The sequence below is a fragment of the Podarcis melisellensis genome (assembly GCF_964234715.1).
Source record: "Podarcis melisellensis genome assembly, chromosome: 10".
In the NCBI taxonomy this organism is placed as follows: Eukaryota; Metazoa; Chordata; class Lepidosauria; order Squamata; family Lacertidae; genus Podarcis; species Podarcis melisellensis.
Genome location: NC_138542.1, coordinates 40708297 through 40730510, shown reverse-complemented (window position 1 = coordinate 40730510; position 22214 = coordinate 40708297). Strand labels below are relative to the sequence as shown.

Genomic DNA, 22214 nt, shown 5'->3' with positions numbered 1-22214 from the left:
TCCTAGGTGAGGATTATAAATTGGTAATCTGGCACACTGCCAGAGCTATTTTAAGATTACTATCTATGCTGTAATGGCCAAAGTCCTCTGGGGTTGTTTGTATATTTTAACAAACGAATGTGGTTCCACCTCTTCTTACCTACATAATATATTTTCCTGGGAAGTTTAAGAGCACCCCCAGAAGAACAGGTAAATACTTTCTGAGAAGCCTAGTTGAATCAGCCCTTATTGTAGACAGGAAGCAGTCTACTTATATGTGTTCTCCTCTTTATTAAGTCAAGTCTTTTATGTTCGTCCTGGTTCTATAATCAGCATGATTCAGGGCTGGTCTAGTGGTTGCCACACCTTTGTATTACATAGTTACATACTGTTTGGAAGTCACATGACTGACTTGAATTTAATTGGTATCGCAGTCACTTGCAGCAGCTCAGCCTATCTGGCCATCAACTGCAAATGTCATCCATGAACTTTGCCTCCTTGGGAAAGCAGACTTCGTTTTTGTGTTACAGGTTTCAACTGGTATTACCTGCCGCGTTGTGCTGTTTGTTGTAGGTACTAGTGCTAGTACAAGTCATGGCACAAGCTGGTGTGCAGGCTGCCTTGTGAAGGCAAACCCAGGACCCTAAAATAATTCTTTTTGACCAACTACGGTAAATGGCAGACCCAGATGGGGATTCGGATGAAGGCTTGAAATTTAAGCAGAAGACTTGTGCAGATCTGCTGGTAAGGAGTTAAGAAATTATGATGGTGGTCCAATGTCTTTAAGAACACCGAGGTTTCTCAAATTCTGTCAGAATCATTAATTTGATCTTTTGGTCTCTGGTAAACAAATTGTGCGTTTTATTAACCTGCCTTTTTTTTTGTTTTGTTTTAATGCAAAGGAGTGTGTGGTTTTGTGGGTGGGATGAAAAAAATCCCAAACAAGATTTTTGATAATGTCTTTTGTTATTTCTAAGGTTCCTTGTGTGTGTTTGTACGCGTGTGTACAATTTAAATATTTAATTTAATGTTTCAAAATATATATTTGGCCTATAGATCTAGTGGCCTCTATCATAGGTTCAAAAGCACATATCCATATATGGACCATGCAATCTTTAGAACACATTTGTATATTACCTTGAAATAATTGAGGATATTTAAATCACTAATACATGCTTGCCTGAAGTGGGAAAACGCATTCCTATGAATTGATCACCAGAGCAGTTTTACTTCTTTTCATGCTCCAGTTGTATGTTACCTTATACAAAGACTTGAAGAGACAGTCAAAACCAAACTACAAATAGGAATATTATCTCATAAAAAGTACTATCGTGGTTTACAAGCCTCAGTTCCACCAAGTGCTTATGACGGCCTGATAATCTCTTGAGACCTTGGGGTGTTAAATGGATAGATGTTAAAAAGAAATGATTGTCTATAAAATATAACTGCAGTGATCAGACAGGATGGCTGGATATACCATGCCTTGTTGTGTCCTGAATTACATAACTACAGTAAGTGAGCATGTGCTAATATCTGTATCTTTTGATTAAACTGAAATGTTTGTGTGCACGCTCATGTTATGGAAAAAGATAAATGACCTTATAAACATTTTCGTATGAGAAGCTTGGCATGATGACTAAAATGTAAGGAAAACACGCTACTGATTTGTATCTGAAATGCATACATATTTTTAAATTATACTTCAAGAGCAGGATGACTACTATAAGCATATAGCATATTCAGATGAAAGTTTAAGATGAAATTGTGCAGCAATTACTGTAGTCTGTTATTAATGAGCTTTCGAAGTTCTCCAAATTATTCTCTCCCTCTCCCTGAGGTAAAGAAAGAACATGTAAAACAGCAAGAAAGCCAGAAAGAAACAGTGCCATTGCAAATTGTGCATAATTTCTCATTAAGGGTCTTGATTTTGCTGGGTACTGAATACTCACCACATTGACGTGTGGTTTGACCTCATAGGATTAGAATATGTGGGAAAGAATATAATAAAGGTGGGAGGTAAGCTATGCTTTTGCATGTGCAGTACTTTGTTTCTGGTAGCAATGTGAAGGATACTTTTGGTGACTTTGCATCTTTGTGGAGCAATAGGTTCCATGGGGACTATGGATTCTTAAGCACTAAAACCTTGCGATTTTAGATTAAACATCTAAGGACCAGTTTGCAAAAGGAAATGTTTGTCTTCCCTTGGATACTAATAGCATACAGTTGTGCCTCGGGTTAAGTACTTAATTCGTTCCGGAGGTCCGTACTTAACCTGAAACTGTTCTTAACCTGAAGCACCACTTTAGCTAATGGGGCCTCCTGCTGCTGCCGTGCCGCCGGAGCACAATTTCTGTTCTCATCCTGAAGCAAAGTTCTTAACCTGAAGCAATATTTCTGGGTTAGCGGAGTCTGTAACATGAAGCATATGTAACCTGAAGCGTATGTAACCCGAGGTACCACTGTATTATGTAGGGCTGCATGCGACATTTTCTTTTCATCCACATCCAAGTTGAATCTCATGCACAAATTACTTTTCTGTTTACATTTTCTGTGGTGCTGATGATGCCAAGGCTGCAGGTTCGATCCACGTATGAGACGGCTGCATATTCCTGTATTGCAAAGGGTTGGACTAGATGGTCCTCAGGATCCCTTCCAACTCTACAGTTCTATGAGTCTATGATCTATACATGTAATTTCTAATTCTGTAATGCCTGAGTTGGCTTACAATATTTATTTTCTTAGGTGATTTAGAACCAACTCATTAAAATCAACTCCAGAGCAGGATGCAACATAAACATATATTGTTACACGTCACCCCATTCCCCGTGAGCAGTGCGAGATTCCAGGGGTTTCAGTCACTTACCTGTTTCCTTTTAGGAATAAGGCACAGCAGAGACTATGGTGTCTTTATTATATATGGTTTATTTGCACATATATACAACCTGAACCTAAATGAAGGGATTTCAGAGCATTCACATCCCAAGAGGGTCCAGCCTCCTCCATAAGCCTCCTCCTTGGATTCAAAGGACAGCAAAAAGCCATCCTCTGTCTCTTACCCAGCCTGTCATCTCCAGCTCACTTGGAGTTCTGTCCTGCCTTCTCGCTGCTAACCAGTTCCAAGCCTACGTCATTCAGAGTTGAAACCCTAAGCCTGGCCTATAAAATAACATTTTAAAACGTGTTTGTGGAAGGGGGGGTTAATGGTTTGTGTTTGTTTTTGTTGGGTATTTTGTTTTCTCATTTTGTAGTTTTTCTATTGTGAACCTCTCTGGGATCTGCTAGTGAAGTGAGGTATACAATTTTAATAAATAATAATAAAATAACAACAAATCTTCCCATAATTTAGTTCTCTGAGTGGTGTACAAGGAATTTAAAACAAGCATATATATATAATCTCCCAAAAGCAGTACAGAACATAAATGTTAGCAGCCACAATCAAATTACCCAGTCACAATGAAGCTAAAACTATTCAATAAAAGCTAGAAACAACCCAACTATGACAAAAATAGAGACAAAAGTGTAAATAATAGTCTATAATAATGTTAATTAAAATGGAAGGATGTTTTTCCTGGTGCAGGTAGGCCTCTTTAGAGAAAGCATTCCTAAGGCAGAGAGGGACACTGCTGAGAAGGCTTTGCTTTTAGTATGGTAGTCCCTGAGATATAGGTGAATGCATGCATACAGAGTCTTTGATGCCTGGAAAACTAGAATATGAAGAATGACAGATATTCACATGTCTCGCTTGAAGTGCTCTTGCGCTTCTCTCTTGCTGTCAGAGTACATGGGTGCAAGACAGAAATTCGGTATTAAATTTGTTTGTAATATGGTTTTAAAATTTATTGATGGCCATGCAAGACTCTGGACTTGGAATAGCATTTCAACGTTCCTTTCATCAACTGTGAACAGATATATTCTCTATAATGTGCATTTTTGTCCTCTATCCATCAGGATTTCCCCCTGTAGAACTGTATATATTTAGGAATGGCTTTTCACATTTCAGTCTCTTGAAAATGAATCTTCAACTGAATGGAAGTTCTGCAGAACCAGGGTTTGATGGACTGCATCATTCAATAGTAGTACAGTATTTTAATTTGAAATCCATATTAAGAAGATATTCCTGCAGGCATCTGACTTGATAAAATGGAGCACATTCTTAACATGTTTTTGAAAGCATATTGAATGTCTTTTCAGAGCAAACAATCCTGTTCCTTCTTGCCTTGTAGCTATGCAAAGAGAACATATTTTTGCTCGAGAACAGGGTTTGAAAGCAAGAAAGCATAACATTCAGTTTTAAGCTTCAGCCATAGAAACCGCTTCTGCATTTGAAAGAGTCATGCAATGTTAAAGTTAACATACAAATAAAACAAATTGCAAACATTGACTGTAAACATGATATCAATATGGGCATTGGTGTCTGTGGTGCAGTGGGTCATAGGTTGGTGGTTTGAGCCCACCCAAGGATGGCTGCTGTGGGTGGCGCTGTGGGTTAAACCACAGAGCCTAGGATTTGCCGATCGGAAGGTCAGCGGTTCAAATCCCCGCGATGGGGTGAGCTCCCGTTGCTTGGTCCCTGCTCCTGCCAACCTAGCAGTTCGAAAGCACATCACAGTGCAAGTAGATAAATAGGTACCACTCCGGCGGGAAGGTAAATGGCGTTTCCGTGCGCCGCTCTGGTTCGCCAGAAGTGGCTTAGTCATGCTGGCCACATGACCCGGAAGCTGTACGCCGGCTCCCTCGGCCAGTAAAGCGAGAAGAGCGCCGCAACCCCAGAGTCAGTCACAACTGGACCTAATGGTCAGGGGTCCCTTTACCTTTACCTTTTTAAGGATGGCTGCGGGCAGGATTCCTGCATAGCAAAGGGTTGAACTAGCTAACCCCCCCCCCCCGGTGGTATCTTCGAACGCTACAGTTCTATGATTCTATAATTGTTGATATTAATAATCAGGATTTTATCATACTACAAAGTATGTTTTCTTACAATTTTCATTTCTTGAATAATTAAAATATCTCATTTAACAACATGGAGTTTGTTATCTTATAGGAACTTATTGTATTATCAGTTAGGTTATTTTGATCAGAAAGAGGTGGTAGAATGGTATACCACTTCAGACTGCATGGGTGATCACATTTCCCCCTATGTAAAATACTCCCTACAAAGACAAAATTAACTGAGCAGGCAAAGGTCTTGGACAGAACTTTTCTCCCTGTGCTTTTCTATGTGTGTGTGTGTGTTTGAAGGCAGTAGCCTCAGTAATGGGATACAATGTTCCTTGGAATACCTTTCACTGATATGGAGCTTTCAGCTATGGATAGTGATGGGTGAATCTGTCAGTTTTTGATTCATTCAGTTTCCCATTTCTCCAACCTTAAGATCAGTTTTCCACATTTCCACACTGATGGAAATTCACCTGCATTTTTTCATGAATATCTCCTCTAATATACACATTTGTATACAATTCTGTCTAAAATACAAAAAACTGCAAATCCGTTTCCTCTGATACAATGTGTTTTGTATATTGTTTTCACTAATATATGTATTATGCGTACACTTTACCTCAGTGTATGCATTTTTGTACACAGTATTTATGTACAGCTGCATTGAATTGTATTGCAAAAATCAGAAACCATGTTGCAAAATCTGAAGAAGTGAAAATTTTGAAGGATGAGCTGCGCAGTTCTCATATTGTTTCGGAAAGTGTGGATTAGTTAGGTTCATCTTAAAGTGTGGTCTGAATGGTATGTCTCCCCCATTCCTACATATGAGCTGAATCCCTTTCACCTGTGCACAATATTGTGTTTCCCACATTTGCTGTTCTGATTTCCAGGGTAGGTTATGAAAGAAAAAGTCAGTGGTAGCACAATGTGTAGGAACTGCAATGAAAAAAAGAGAGAGTAAGGAATGGATGGGATTTTGGCTAATTTAGACAGGACTCACTAAGTCCAAGAGTCTTTTTTTATGGCAGGACATCACCCTGGAATGTGAGGTGTAACTTCCTTTTAACCATTTCTACTGCAGATGGCATTCCCATTACTAGTGGGTAACCACTGTCACTCAGAGCACATCTAGATTTAGAGAACAAGGTTTTCAAGACCACTGAGCTCATGGCTTCTTCGCGGGCTCTCTCTGTATAGCAATAAATCACTGGAGTGGACACAGCTCATCCAGCTGTTAGTGATATATTGTAGAAGGCTTTTGGCTAGTTCTGTGTTTTTTCTTTTAATCAGATGGGGAAAGGAAGCTGGGGAATGGAGAGTGTGGAACAGTGTAGGAAGAATCCAGCTTCTTTGCTATCAGCCTTTGCTTCTTTTGGGAGATTATCCGCCCACTCTGACAACCACAGGCTAAGAACCATGAATGAAGGCCTGCAATACAGCCTCCTGAATGTTTTTGCTATTTGGGAATTCATCCCTAGTATCAAAATTAGAGGCTACTACTAAAAATATGGGTTTTGGATAGGTTTTCCTTATCAGCAAACAGGTTCTATATCAGTCTAATAGTACATACTTATTTGCCTCACAGGAACATTGTGAAAGATAGTTATTACTGTAGGCCACTTTGCGGACTGCTGAATGCTATTTCTGGGCTAATGTCGTTAATTCTCCCATTATCTCCCTACCACTATGAAAGTCCTATTGTCCAAAATGGGACAGAAGCTGCTTTCATCCTAATGAACACAAAGAAAATAATTCTTTCCAACTGAGATTATGCCTTGCCTTGCTTATTGCTTGTTCAGGTCTGACCCACTTTAGAAAGGACCAGTTCACTTTTATCTGCACAAGTTGAAAGAACCTCAAAAAGCCGACATACTGCATCACAGCTATGATAAGAAAACACATTGGAGTAAGTGCCTTTTCCCATTGACATGTGTAGGATTAATAAGAATGTGCTATTTGAAGGCATAAAATGTCAGGATTCAGAATAGTTGTTTTCTAAAAGATGTTTTGCATTTGTTCACACACTTAGGTGAAATGAGTGTGTGTTGTGTACACATGGTGTCTTCATAGTCCTGGTATTGTAGGAAAAGTGGGCATTTCACATGTCAATATGTATGCTAAAAATCCTCCCTATGTGGAAGTTGAAAAGATTCTGATAAAGTTTGTCCTTTGGAATCAGAAACTCACTTCATACCATGGTTTCAGGCATTTGAACCCCACCAGAGGAATGGAAGAAAATTCCCCTAGCACGTAGCTCAGTGGTAGAGCATGTAGTCCGCATGCCAAAGGTTGTGAGTTCAATCCCTTGCGTCTACAGATAGGGCTGGGAACAATTTCCGTCTGAAACTTTGGAGGCTGGCTACCAGTTGGTGTAGAGTAGACAGTGCCAAGCTTGATGGACCAATGGTTTGATTCAGCATAAGGCACTTCATATTTGAATCTTGCCATCTGCCCCCTTGTACGACATAAGGATCGCATAGGTAGTAACTTGCAAATGGGAACAGAGGGGCTTTTAAAGTATAGTGTCCAGGCAGCAATTATGTGCTCTTTATGATCATTCTTTTCCAGTTATAGGGTGAATATGCTAAGATTACTAAGCTGTAGACTGCATTGGTGATCAGTCAACACCTGTTCTGCAATTATGCTGCTTTATGCAAATATGCAAATAGATGGGCCTCTCAAATCATGGCATGTTTTTAAATTAGAAACAGACATTAGGTTGATGTCATAGTCAACCACCTACTCTTCCTGTAAGGCAAACAGTCCATCAACTATACAAAAGAAAATAAATCTGATTTGTTTCCCTGCTAAGCAAAATTTCCTTTGTCTTCCAGTTAATGAGCTTTTGATCTGATTTTGCTCTAAATTAGGAGCAGCTATTGTATGAATGGAACCGTCACTGTAAACTGAACAGCCTGGCAACGAAGTCATGTCTACCCTATATTAAATGATCAAGTGTGATGGGATAATGAGCTGCTTGTGCGTAAAAGCTTGATCCCTCTGGTGTTTGGCAGTTCAGCCAAACCGAGGCACTAACGGAGCCTCCCAAGGCATGACTCCGTTAGTCGCTGGTAGAATCTGACAGTGGGCGTCTACGAAATTTACGCCAACATAAAAGTTGTTTCACGGACATGCGCCTTCGTGACTCTCTACGTGACAGCTTCCGGCGAAGGGTGGGAGTTGCCAACGGGGGTCTTGTTACCTCTGCACTATTCTCACTAGAAGTATCCCAGAGCCCTCCCTCCTCCGACTCCCCTTTTGCCGGAGCTTCTGCTCTCCCCCTGCTGGTTCCCTCCTCCGCTGCAGAATCTCTCCGAGTCTGCTGGAGCCTCTGCACCAACTCTCTTTCCGATGACAGTTCCCTGACATCCCCCTCCCCCTCAGGGCCCCCTTCACCCCCCGCGTCCTCTCCCACTGGCGGTGAGGGCGGAAAGCCCCTAAAGGAACTCTCCTCGTCGTCCGAGGATTCAAACACTTCTAACCATGGCGTACCGTCTCTCTCCCCGTCTTCCTCTTCTTCGTCGGAGTCGGCTTCCTCACCCACCCCTGACTCTGGGAACCCTCCAAACTCTCCTTCCTCATCAGTGGTCCCAAAGTGTTCCCTTCTAAATCGTGCCACGGGTTGCGGTTTTTTTGGGAAACGCCGATGAAATGTTTCTATTAAAACCTCGTCATTGACTACCTCAGCGGGTACCCAAGTGTTTTCCGACTCTACTTCCCCCTCCCATTCTACCAGATATTCCACCTGATCCCCCTTCCACCTGGAATCAATGATTCCTGCCACGTTCATGTCGCGTTCTCTCTCTTCTATCACGGGCGTTCGGGAGACCTCTCTCTCACGCTCCCCCCCCCATTCACGTCCCTCTCGGTACGGCGACAGTAATGACCTGTGAAATACTGGGTGCAATTTCATGTGACTGGGCAGTCTGAGTTTGAATGCTACTGGGTTCACCTGCTGTATGACCTCAAAGGGTCCCAATCTTTTGGGTTTCAGTTTCTTACAACCCCCCTTGAAAGGTAGTCCCTGGGTGGATAGCCACACCCGGTCTCCCACCCTTATAGTTTCACCTTCCCTCCTATTTTTGTCTGCTTGCTTTTTATATTCTTCCTTGGCTCTCTCTAAGTTAAGTTGTAGCTGACGGTGGATGGCTTCCATCTCTTCAACAAAATGTTCCGCCGCCGGCACACTCCACCTCTTCCCTCCTTCCCCTGGAAATGCCCTGGGATGACACCCATAATTTGCCAGAAAGGGACTCAGCCCTGTGGACACGTTCTCAGCGTTGTTGTAGGCAAATTCTGCCAGAGGTAACTTATCTACCCAATCATTTTCTCGGTCCTTTACATAACACCTCAGGTATTGTTGTAAAATCCCGTTTGCCCTTTCCGCTTGCCCATTTGTTTCCGGGTGCCGGGCAGTGGAGAAATTGATTTCCACGTGCAGTAAGCTCATAAGTTTCCTCCAGAACCTGGAAGTAAACTGTTTCCCTCTATCGCTGACCACCCTCAAGGGGGCGCCATGCAACCGGAAAATATGCTCTACGAACAACTTGGCGGTTTCTTCCGCTGTGACCGCATGAGAACAGGCTATAAAATGACACATCTTAGTTAATAGATCTACCACTACCATGACCGCCGTTTTGCCCTTGGATTTTGGCAGGTCCGTCATAAAATCTATGGAGACTGCCTCCCATGGCCTTTCTGGTGTGGGTAAGGGTTGTAAGAGCCCCGCTGGCGCCACCCTCTCCCCTTTCGCTCGCTGGCACCTGTCGCAACCCCTGACATATTCCCGTACATCCTCCCTCACCTTGGGCCACCAAAATTCCCTGGTAACCAACCACATGGTTTTGTGCTGTCCAAAATGCCCCGCTGTGGGGCTATCATGCAACTGCTTGAGTACTCTGCCCCTCAGTTCCCCATCGGGTATGTACAGTGCCCCTTTGTAATACAACGCCCCACTCTTTTCTTCAAACCCCCCTGTGTTCTCCGCTGCCCTCCTGAGTTCTCTGAGTTTCTCTTGGGCGTATTCGTCGTTCTCCGTACCCTCTAACAGTTCTTTCTGCCCCACCAAAGCCGCCCCACACACCCAGCGGTCTTCAGGGATTACGTGCCTTGCTTCCGGCGCCCCCTCCCCCTCTAAGTACTCAGGCTTTCTGGAAAGAGCGTCCGCCCTTACGTTCTCGGACCCTGGCACGTAACGAATCTCAAAATTGAATTTGGAGAACTCCTGGGCCCATCTCACTTGTCTCTGGTTCAGCACTCGGGCTGTTCTCCAGTACTCCAGATTTTTGTGGTCAGTCCGGACTTGAACCTTGTGCTGCGCCCCAATCAGCAAGTGCCGCCATCTCCGGAATGCTTCATGAATGGCGAGCAGTTCTCGGTCGTATACTGTGTAGTTCCTCTCGGATTTGTTCAACTTCCGCGAGAAGAATGCACACGGTCTCCATTCAGACGCATCTTTCCCCGGCTGGAGGAGCACGGCCCCTACCGCTCGGTCTGACGCGTCCGTCTCCACTCGCATTGGTTGCCGTAGATCCACGTGCAAAAGTTGCTCCTCCGACGCAAACGCTGCCTTTAAGCGTTCGAATGCCCCTTGCGCTTCTTCCGTCCAAGCAAATTTTTTCTTGCTGCTAAGACAATCCGTGATGGGCGCTGTTAAATGGGCAAAGTTCTTGATGAACTTCCTATAGAAGTTTCCGAAGCCCAGGAACCTTTGCACGTCCTTCTTGGTCTTTGGTGTTTTCCATTCCAGTACTGCTTGAACCTTGCCGGGATCCATAGCCAACCCCTTGTCAGACAACCGGTACCCCAGGAATTCCACCTCCCTGCTATGAAACTGGCATTTCTCCAGTTTCACCCACAGCCGATTTTCTCGCAGTTTGCTCAGTACTTCTCTAACATCTCGCACATGCTGCTCCTCATTCTCTGAGTACACCAGGACGTCATCTAAGAACGCCACGCAGTTCTTGTAGAGCAATGGCCCCAGGACGTGATTCATAAATGATTGAAAGCAGGCGGAGCCCGCTTGTAATCCAAAAGGCATAACTAGGTACTCAAACGCCCCCAAGGGGGTGAACATAGTGGTTTTCCACTCATCCCCCTTCCTCACACGTATCAAGTTATATGCCCCCCTAAGGTCCAGCTTGGTAAAAATCTTCCCTTTTCTCACCCGTGTCAGAATGTCATCAATTCTGGGCATAGGGAAAGTCACTGGTTCTGACACAGCATTTAGGGCCCTGAAATCACACACAAGCCTGGGTTTGCCCGTGTTTTTTTTGTCCACAAAGAACACTGGGCTGCCCCCCACCGCTCGTGACTCTCTGATGAAACCTCGCTTGAGGTTCTTGTCAATGAACTCCCTTAACTCCTGCATCTCACGGTCTGACATGGCATACAGCTTGCCCACTGGCAATTGTGCTCCTGGGAGTAAGGTGATTTGACAGTCAAAGGGTCTGTGCGGGGGCAGTTTATCTGCTTCCTTTTCACTGAAGACATCAACCAAATCAGCGTATTGTGGTGGCACCTTCCCCTTGTCAGTCACTTCCATCCCTGCTAGAGTGGCTCTGGCCCCTGCCTGACCCTCTCCCTCCTTGCAGTGTTCTAGGCAATGTGCTGAACCAAAGGAAACAACCCTCTGATGCCAGCCTACTAGCGGATCGTGTAGTGCCAGCCAGCTCATTCCCAGAATGATGGGAGCTCCTCCCAAGGTGGCTACATTAAACGCTATCAGTTCTGTGTGTCTTGCCACCCTCATAATCATTGGTACAGTCTGTTGGCTCACTTCTCCCCCCAACAGTTCCCTCCCATCAATCGTGGTTACTTGCAAAGGCTTACTTAATGGGAGAGTTTGTATCTGGTGTTCAGCAGCAAACTCCTTACTCATGAAATTACAGGAGCTGCCTGAATCCAATAGCGCTTTTATCTTTAGTGGGTGTCCGTTTGGCAGTTCCAGCAACACCTCTATCACAAGCGCTGGTCTTGGAGGTTCCGGCGTGGGCACATTCACTACTCCCTGGCCTGGCTGCTGTGCCCTGATGTTGGCAACCAGGCGTTGGCTTTTACTTGCTCCTCTATTTCTCCTTCCTCCTTTCCCCCAACAGTTCCCGCCATGCCCTGCCATTCCTTCCTTTGCGGACAAACTCTGGCAAAGTGCCCTGGCTGTTGGCAGAGATAACATCTCTTGGCACTCTTTCCCTCCTTCTTCCGCCCTTCACTGGTGTTTGAAACTGCGCGCGCGCGCGCTGTTCCCAGTTCCATCGGCTCTGCGGGCGGGAAAGACTGCTCCGGAATCTCTGGAATGCGGAAGTCCTTCCAACGTTCCCCCTTTCCTTCCCGCTTTTCCAAAGCTCTTGCTTCTAGGCGCGCTCCTATGGACAGTGCAGATTTAGTCAGCTGGTCCATAGACTCCGCCCTGGGCGCCCGGGAAAGTTCATCTTTCACGGTCGGAGAGAGCCCTTCTTCAAATAACATTTGAATAGGTTCACTTGCTAGATCCCACCCCAGTCTATGAATAAGCATAGTGAACTCAGTCCGGTAACAACTTCTCCTCCGTGAACCCTCCTGGATTACAAACCTTTTACAGCCTTTTACAGCCTTTTATAGCCGTTTTTATAGCTGTTTTTATTAGACTTTTAATTATTTTACCTCTGCTAGAAGTTTTTAACCGTTTTATCTCTACTGTTGGCCAGTCGTGGCCAATATACGTATTAACAAGGATACTCAAACCTTCTGCTGAGAAAGCCTGCTGCTGATTAGAAACGCCGCCTTGAAGACCGGGTTATGCTGAGCAGCAGAGGAGGAGTAGCAGAGGAGTTGTGTCCACAAAAGATAAGTTCTCTTTTTATCTCCGTTTATCTCTACTTTTAACCTCCGTAGTCAGTGAGTCAGCGACAAATGGGTCATGGCAAGCGACCAAGATCTGCTGAGAATGGTTGTTCACCTCCAAGAGTAAAGCAGTCAAAGCTTGAATCTCCCTCACCACCTTCTAACAATAACAGCCAAACAGAGCAAGTAATTGTTTCTGCTGTCGAAACATACAACCGCTTTTGGCCTCTGTATGATCAAGGGGAGCTGGAAAAGCCAGTTGATCCAGGAGGGGATGGAAGCCATAGGGAAGCCCTCCTCCCTGACACCTTAATTACACCTTCGCCGTCACTAAAACAGGACGCACCAGGGCAAACTGCCCATGAATCAGTACCTGATCAAATACAACTAGTAATCAGGACTTTAAGCTTCATTTTCAAGAAATTGGAAGGGATTTCTTCATCTTTGAATAAACTTTCACAAGCCCTTCTGACTCATCCATCTTCCTCAACTGAGCTATCTAATTTGCATCAATCTCCTGTGCAGCTTGTAAGTGCCTTAAAGAGACAACATGACCAGAAATCTCACCTTAAGGGTTCTAGAAGCAGGCTGCCACTGCCCCAAAGGAACAAGCAATCCTTGATTTTTCAACCTAATAAAATATGTCTATCCATTTTTTCCCGTGACGCCCCCAGACTTAGGTGGAATAACCTGAGGATGGCTAAAGGGTACCTACGTGATTTGCTAAACATCCCTTTTTTCCAGATAGATCTTATATCTGTAGTACCCCTAAAGGCCATGCCCTGGCCAAGGAAATTTATGCTCTCCTTCCAGTCTGCAAGGATCCCACATCTTCTTGCAAGACAAAAAGACCGGCTGGCAGCCTGGGAGATTGTAACAACAAGAGTCTTTAAGGACACGAGTGTCAAACCTCTTTTTCCCAACATCTTAACCAGCAATGAATGCTCGTTACCTCCTTCTGTTCCTATAATAAAGGAAAAAACACCTAGCCGGGTACCCCCTGTTTCACCTGCGATCCCAAGTGCCCACCTAGTTACGCTGAGGAATGATCCAATTGCAAGCCGAGATTGGAATATCCCTGAAGAGAGAAATCTTATCTCCTCTTATGGAAAACTCCCTTCAGAAGAACAGCAGGCTATCCTCGACAGATTGGATCTACTCAAACAAAGACTCCTATCGCAAGGGGACCCCTCTATGCCAACGAGAGAGGAGAGCAGGCGCTCCACGTCCCACAAGGCGTCTCCATCAAATGCCTTGACAAGCTTTCAACCTGCTACTTTGTTACCCCCTACTGATCTGAATCAGCAGTCACCTGTTGACCAACAGCACCATTCTACCGTGGAGGAAGTCGATAAACTCAACACTCCCGTCTCAGACCTTATGTCCAATCAAAATATGGAAGTTGATGATTCCTTTGCTTCAATGCCAGAGCTAGAATCTACCCGGTCTGAAGATCACCAGGAAATGATTATGCATGCACCATCCCCACGTTCACGTCCTTCTATACATCTGCGTGATAATTCTTCTCCATCTGCGCAGCAACTACAAGTGATGGCTGGAACACCTCTTAGCGCTACCGGGGTTAAGAATGACAACTCTGACGGATCTACTAGTATTGCCCATCAAAGACCTACTACTACTCACCTCATTGAACAGCATCCGACCTCACCAACTTTGCCTAATTCTTCCTCCCCGGCAAAGCCCTCCCTGCCTGTTAATGTTACCAAATCATGGGTTCGATCAACACAGAAGAAGACCTTATCCGCACAAACTAAAATTACTGATTTCTTCATGGGTCCTCCTTCTACCTCCAAGAACTTATTAAACAACTCAAAGTGACAATTACCGGGACAGCACAAGGATCTGACATTATCAATACTTAGCTGGAACATTGCTGGTTGGAGAACCAAAAAATCAGATCCCGAATTCAGGAAATACATAAATTCATTTAATATCATTCTATTCCAAGAAACATGGGATGAGGAAGAGATTACCATAGACGGCTTCGATCTTCTAACACTTCCGGCCTCCCCTTCCCTGAAAGGCGGTCGCCCCAAAGGGGGTCTTTTGATTGGGATCTCACTCCAACTTCACGCCAAATTCACTCTGGTACGGGCTTCCCCGCCTTTTGCTCTATCTGGACTGATCGCAGAAGGGAAGTCCTCATTACTAATTACTAATGTCTATCTCCCCCCTGAAGGCTCTGCACCTGATCTTGACTGGAGATGGGAATCATTTGAAAATCACCTATTGTCATGTCATACCAAATGCCCTAACTCGTACTCCTTAATTGGGGGAGACTTTAATGCTCGTATTGCCACAAATTGGGACCTACTAACCAAGTCCAAATGGTGGACTCCCCCATGCTTGGACAACTTTGACTTAGAACATGCCAGAATTAGAACTTCAAAGGACAACAGAGTAAACAAAGCAGGAGTGACCCTTTACCAAATGGCCATTCGCCTGAATTTAGTCTTCTTGAACGGCACCTTCCCCCCCGACATACCGGGGGAGTTCACCCACCTGGGACTAGCATCTAACAGTGTTATCGATTACTGCTTGATCTCTGCAAATTTGGCCGTTAATGTTCTTTCCTTCCAAGTTGAAAACCAACATTTCAGTGATCACCTTCCAATAGTGACCACTTTGTCATTGTTCCGGTGCCAGAAGGACTATAAACACTCAGTCCTTCTGGAAACCTCATCATCGACCAAAATAAGAGGGATCAAATGGTCGGAGGCTGTGGCCCAAAAATACCAGGATTTTTTTCATAGGGAAATCATTGCCTATCTACCTCAAATAACTACTGATTTACAAGATTTTAACTCGGTTTTGAAACTTTTTAACCTTCTTATAACAAACCTCACCACTTTTTTTACATCACCTCCTCAAAAGGCGAAAGTGGCGCATTGCAGTACTGGGGCCCCTTGGTTTAACACCTCTTGCAAACAAGCAAGATCCCTTCTTCATTCTATCTATAATGAATACAAAAACTCTAATGCCCAGGCTCTACCACCCTCCTATTTACAAGCCAAAAGAGCATACAAACAGACTTTAAAGCTGGCCAAACGCGAGTGGTACCAAAAGCGTTGGCGAGCCTTGATTGCGGCCTCTAGATCCCGCAGACCACAGGAATTTTGGGCTCTGATAAACAAAAGAGGAAGGAAGTACCCACTGGCGATTATCCCTGCGCCCACATGGGAACAATTCTTGAGTAAATATTTCTCTTTGGCAGAGGAATCCAACTCACCCATAGAATTCCGAGCCGACCATCTACCTTTGTGGCCCTCTACCGACCCAGAACTGATAATGGACTTGATACTAGATCTGAAAACGGGCAAAGCCCCTGGGCCGGATCTAGTCCCCGCTGAGGCTATTGTCACGCAACCGAGGTGGTGGGCTGAAATTCTGGCCAAAGCCTTTGATGCAATTAATTCTACGGGGCTTATCCCTAGGTCATGGAAGGAGGCCGTGATCGTACCAGTCCATAAAAAGGGTCCCCCTGCTGACCCAGAGAACTATCAGAACATCAGCCTTTTGTCTATCATCGGGAAAATCTATGCAAAATTTTTGCTGTCTAAGCTGTCCCATTGGGCATACGACTCAAATTTGATTGGCCATGAGCAAGCGGGCTTTAGGAACAATTATTCAACCACTGACCACATGGTAATTATGTATCATCTTGCCAGAAAATATTCTGCCCCGAGTCGGGGGCGCCTATGTGTCGCTTTCATAGACTTAAAGGCCGCCTTCGACAGTATCCCAAGAAACTGTCTATGGAAGAAATTAGAGAGATGGGGCATAGATAGAAGGCTGTTATGGCTTATAACCCAATTACACCACGGGTCGTCGGCTAGAGTGAGACTCACACCGGCGGGAAACCGATCCAATGAGGTCCCAATAAATAGAGGAGTGCGCCAAGGCTGCATTTTGGCCCCACTCCTCTTCAACTTGTTTATTAGCGACATGAAGCTCTTTCTGAGTGAGTCTCAAGCCAACATTCATGCCCCCCGCCTAGCTGATTTTCGCTGCCCTCTGCTTCTATATGCTGACGATGCAGCGATCCTTTCCTACTCTAGAGTCGGTTTATGCAGAGCCCTAAAGATTTTTGCGGCTTATTGCAAACTCAACCATCTGACAATTAATCATGGAAAATCTAAAGTATTGGTCTTTAGCAGGTCTCGGAAAACTTACAGCTGGAAGTTAGATGGAGTCCAATTAGAACAGGTTTTCAAATTTAAATACCTGGGAGTCTTTTTTCACTACAACCTAAGCTGGAAGCCACAGTTACAGTATTTACTAAACAAAGGGAAAACAATACTTTACACTCTACTCCAATTTTTTGCAGTCGACGGAGCCTCCCACATCCCTTCTGCACTGAAGGTGTACCACGCAAAAGTGGTTTCGACCCTCTGTTATGCTGCCCCGCTCTGGGCTCCAGGGTCCAATTTAACATCGCTGGGGACACTGCAGAATCAGTTTCTCCGTCGCCTCCTGAAACTCCCCATGTGTGTGAGCAATGCAGCCATACATCTGGAGTTAAAGATTGCATCATTAGAGACTGTCATCTGGAAGCGAGTCTTTGGCTATTGGCTGTCCAGCTGGCATAGGCTTCCCCACCATTACCTCTTTCAGTGCCTCTGGCGGGATGACTTTGTTAATCCGTGGGTAGGAAAAATCCATGCCAAACTTCTGAGCATCGGAATTTCCCCAGCGGACTCCTTAAAGACGAACCTACGCTCAGCCAAAAGCCTCATCGAGCAAAGATTAGCAGACATTGACAATCAACACAACCTCTCCAGGGGTGGGGGTGTCTGCTCTCCCAGGTATCACGGAATAACCCCACCACTTGGCCTTCCATCATACATGTCATCTCTTTCATCAGTACCACACCGACTTGCATTTATTCGTGCAAGGTTCAATGTTTTTCCATCGAACCTGCTGAACCACAGATTTTCCAAGGGTTTGGTGTCTCCGCTATGCGAGTGTGACGGGAAAACAGTTGAATCTCTTCCACACATAATGTTCAACTGTCCCTTACATAGCATAGCCAGGACTAAATTCCTGGGTCCTGCTTTACTGCGCTTGGTTGGCAGGCCTGTTGAGTCACATGCCGCACTGCTCTTGCAGGATACAGATCCTTCTGTAACTCTGCAGGTGGAGAGATTCCTGAATGCGGTTATCTCACACACAATAACCACCAAAAAACAACAACAACAAAAACTAATCGGACAGTTATGATGAGAGTGCATGACGGATCTCGTCTCCAGTTCTCCTTTCTCTGTGAACCGTCCTTCGGATCTTTCCAGGCCCCAAGCTGTTATTTGTCACTGCTCAATGTCCCACTCTTGCAGCGTGGTGTTCCCCTTATGTCGTTCGATGTATTGGTTTTTATGCTTCTGTGCTTTTATGTTTGTACACATTTTATGGGCTAATAGCCGTAAATAAATATAAGTAAGTAAGAACTCAGTCCAGTACTCACGTACAGATCGGCTCCCCTGTTTGCACCCCATCAACTGCCTCCGCACCACCCCCTGCTCAATCTCGCTGGAAAACATCAAGTCCATGGCGCGAAAAAACTTCCTCGTGTCCTTTAAGATATCATTATTGGCTGCCATCAGGGGTCGAACCCAGTCCCTCGCCCCTCCCTCTAGATGGCTAATTACGTACGCCACTCTAGAGTTCTCATCGGTGAAGTCATCAAACAGTAGATTGAGAGCATATTGCATCTCCGTTCTAAAGGCTTGATAGTTCCTGGGATCCCCCCCAAATCTCTGCACCAATCCAGGCACCTTTCTGGCAAGTGGGGCGGTTTTCCCCTTATCCGCATCTTGAGCCCTCCTCTCCTCAAGCCTCGCCGTTTGCAGCGCGAGCTGGACCTCCATCGCTCTGTACCTTTCCTCCAGGCTTGGACCTGCGCCCGCTCCAGCTCCTGCGGTTCCGGCTGGTTCGCTCATGATGCCCTCTGCTTGCACAAGCAGCTTACAAAGACTGTCAGATTGCTGTGATGGGATAATGAGCTGCTTGTGCGTAAAAGCTTGATCCCTCTGGTGTTTGGCAGTTCAGCCAAACCGAGGCACTAACGGAGCCTCCCAAGGCATGACTCCGTTAGTCGCTGGTAGAATCTGACAGTGGGCGTCTACGAAATTTACGCCAACATAAAAGTTGTTTCACGGACATGCGCCTTCGTGACTCTCTACGTGACAGCTTCCGGCGAAGGGTGGGAGTTGCCAACGGGGGTCTTGTTACCTCTGCACTATTCTCACTAGAAGTATCCCAGAGCCCTCCCTCCTCCGACTCCCCTTTTGCCGGAGCTTCTGCTCTCCCCCTGCTGGTTCCCTCCTCCGCTGCAGAATCTCTCCGAGTCTGCTGGAGCCTCTGCACCAACTCTCTTTCCGATGACAGTTCCCTGACATCAAGTCTTTGTTCCAGAGGTCAAATGTTCTCTAGATGTTTTCACAGCCATATGGGAACCACATCGCTTACCCTGACTGGGACAATATTTTTAAACAACCCACCTACATAGGTGGGGCTTTCCCATTGAATCCTGTTCAGGCACAATGACAATTCTTTGGGAAAGGCCTGTGCATGCAGCCCCCAGTCATGCGGTTGGACCATTTAAACTTTCTCCTAGGTAGGTGGCTGGGAAAATCTGCAAATGACAATGGAGTCACTCAACAATCTGCAGCCAGTAGGTAAGACAGAGTTTTGGACTGGTTTTTCGTTTTGCCACATCATAGAAAGGAAAGATGATGTGTTCTACCTAAATGGTAATACAAAATCCCTTAGAATGGACCTTCACTGAAGCATTATTAGTACCACTGTTATTATTATTTATTATTATTAATTAGATTTATTACCTGCCCGTGTGCTGTCTCTATTGACTTGGTTAAAGGGCAAAACTATGTTATGTGTAAATGAGTGCAAAATGCCCCTAGAAATAGTTGGCTGTGGCAACTGAATAAATGTGTGATGCATGAATCAGAGATATGTCAGACTGACTGCCTAGAAGGTGTGTCAATTCTGTAGCCTACTTTTCCCATTTCAGTACATTGCATTTGTCAACTCATTGAGTAAAAATCAACACTCCTTCGTTTCCAGTGGATTGGGTGATGATTGTAAGGGAGGTAACACCAAGCTACGGTGATTGGCTCAGATTGGCTCAGATTGGCACATTTAGCTGGGATAGGCAACTCTGTATTTGTGTGTGACTCAGTGAAACCAGACCAGGCTTGCTGTAGTGAAATTAGCAGCCAGGTGAATGTGTCTTCAGTATGAGATGGCTGATGTTATCTAGGTGTTTTTGTTTCAGAACTTCCTGCTTTCCAGTTCAAACTTTGCCACAGCTTTATGTACTAGAGAGATACATTCACATTTACTTATTATATTTATAAAACCATAAATATGGCAATCAGTTCTAAACATAGGAATGATTCTGATGGGAATCTTCTATTGTGCTCCACCACAGAAGTAGGTTTGTTTAAACCTGGTCGGCACATAGGGTAGGGTTGCAATATTTCAAACAGTGAAAATCCGGACAGAAAAGTTGTTTTTTGGTTGTCCGCCTAGACACTGCAAGAGACAGCAGTATTCCAGATACGTCCGGGAAATTCCAGAAGTATGGCAACCTTCTCCATATCCCGGCACTACCTTGAAAGAGGTATATGATGATATGCAGCACTTGCATGGGGCAACTTTCTACAAGCAAACACAGCATTTGCTTGTCCTCCTCTGTATAAACTCTACCAGCTCATACGTAAAAAAACAACAACCCCCATGCCCTCACTTTTTCCATGTTTATTTATATAAATTATTTCCAACTGGAGTCTCTTCTCCTAAAGGAGAAGAAATTAAAAACAGATTAAAAACTAATACTTATCCAGTCATGTATGAGACAGTTGTAGATCAGCTGATCCATCTGAGATTAAGATCTCTTCTAAGGGTTTGCCCCCTCCACTTCCCTGGTATTATGTTACCCACTCTAAGATCTTTATTCTCCTCAGAAGAAACACATCTGTTGCCTTGGAAATGGGAACTCAATAGAACGTAACTGATGTGATGCTTAGGTACCCTGGAGATTTTCTCAACTTCTCTAGGTTACCCATGTAGAACTGGTGGGAGTAAGTGATGCACTTACTCCCTTGAGTCATGAACTCTTTGCACTGAGCACACACCAACAAACTGAGATTCTATGAAAGGTCAGAAAGTATAATAGTGAAGATCATAAATGGGAGACTGGAGGGGGAAGTTGACCATAAATGAATGTGTATACAAAAAGAGGAAATCCTTCATTGCAAACTGCTTCCTATACATGAATGGTGCAGAGCCTATGGCCTTCCATATGTTATTGGACTCCCCACTCCCATCAGCCCCAGTGAACATGGTCAATAATCTGTGATGATAGGAGTTGTAGTCCCAACATCTGGAGGGCCACAGGTTCCCAATCTCTGCTATACACTGAGGAAAAACAATGTTCTACTAAGCACTAGCTTGGAATAGTGTTGGTCAGAGTGGTATACGTTAAAACCAGTAAAGCAATATGAACAAACAGTAACAAAACTCACAGCAGCCAAAATATCTGAGGGTAGTTTTAATTTCCATTGCAAAAACACGCAGTGAGCCGTGCAATATAAATCTCCAGAGGGTGTGGGGAGAGTTGTATTGGATGGTTAATGTATACCTACTCAGGACATCTGTGAACTTTTCATCACTTTAAACGTAGAACAGTGCATATATTATAACAATAAGCATAAAAGTTAAAAACATTCACATCAGTTCCAGTTAAACATTCTTCCATCTAGTGATCCCTGGTTGACAGGGACAGTATTCTTTGGCCACCAGATGCCGGGGTATATGGGGAGGTTTTCAAATTCCTCCTGAAAATTAATAATTATGGGCACCGGAACACTTCACTGGGGAGGGCAATCCTCAAATGGGGAACGACCACTTTAAAGGCCCAGGAGAGGAATATTAGAGACTGGGTGGTAGTTTTCTAAAACTTGGATCCAGGGAAGACCTCATCACTGCTTCTTTCTAGGTTGTGGGCATAACTCTCTCCTGCAGTGAGGCACTGACCACTCCCTTGCGCCATCCAGTCAAACTCCTCCTGCTAGATTTCATGAGCCATAATGGACCAAGGGGGCACATTGTTTGCCTCATTGCTGCAAGCATCATATCCACACCCTCAGGTTGCAACAGCTGAAACTGATCCCACTAGGTGTAATTCACTGATGCTCTAGAGACTTCCAATGAACATGAACCAATTATGGCAACAAGTTCAGCATGGATCTGAATGATTTTGCTCTCAAAGTGCTTTGCAAAGCTCTCACAATGTAGTGCATTTCACAGTGATGAAAGGAAGGTGGCTTAGCAGTGCACTCACTTTACTGCCAGTGAAATTCTCAGGTGCTCTAATTGCCTTATGACATCAGAGAATGTGTTATCTAGGCAAAACTAAGTCCAAGTCCAAATACTCGACT

General features: G+C 44.7%; 1 protein-coding gene across 2 annotated transcripts in view; it reads left to right on the top strand.

Moving 5' to 3' along the window:
* The window catches only part of TMCC3 (transmembrane and coiled-coil domain family 3), a 99343-nt gene that overhangs the window by 25575 nt on the left and 51554 nt on the right, over positions 1-22214 (top strand). The window contains exon 1 of one of the 2 annotated variants that reach the window (XM_081926645.1): positions 492-723. The exons of the other annotated variant lie outside the window; for it this stretch is intronic. Within the exon in view, the coding sequence (XP_081782771.1) occupies positions 655-723 (69 nt within the window). The 5' untranslated portion in view covers positions 492-654. Of the gene's footprint in view, positions 1-491; positions 724-22214 lie in introns of those variants that run through there. 2 annotated transcript variants of the gene reach the window in all.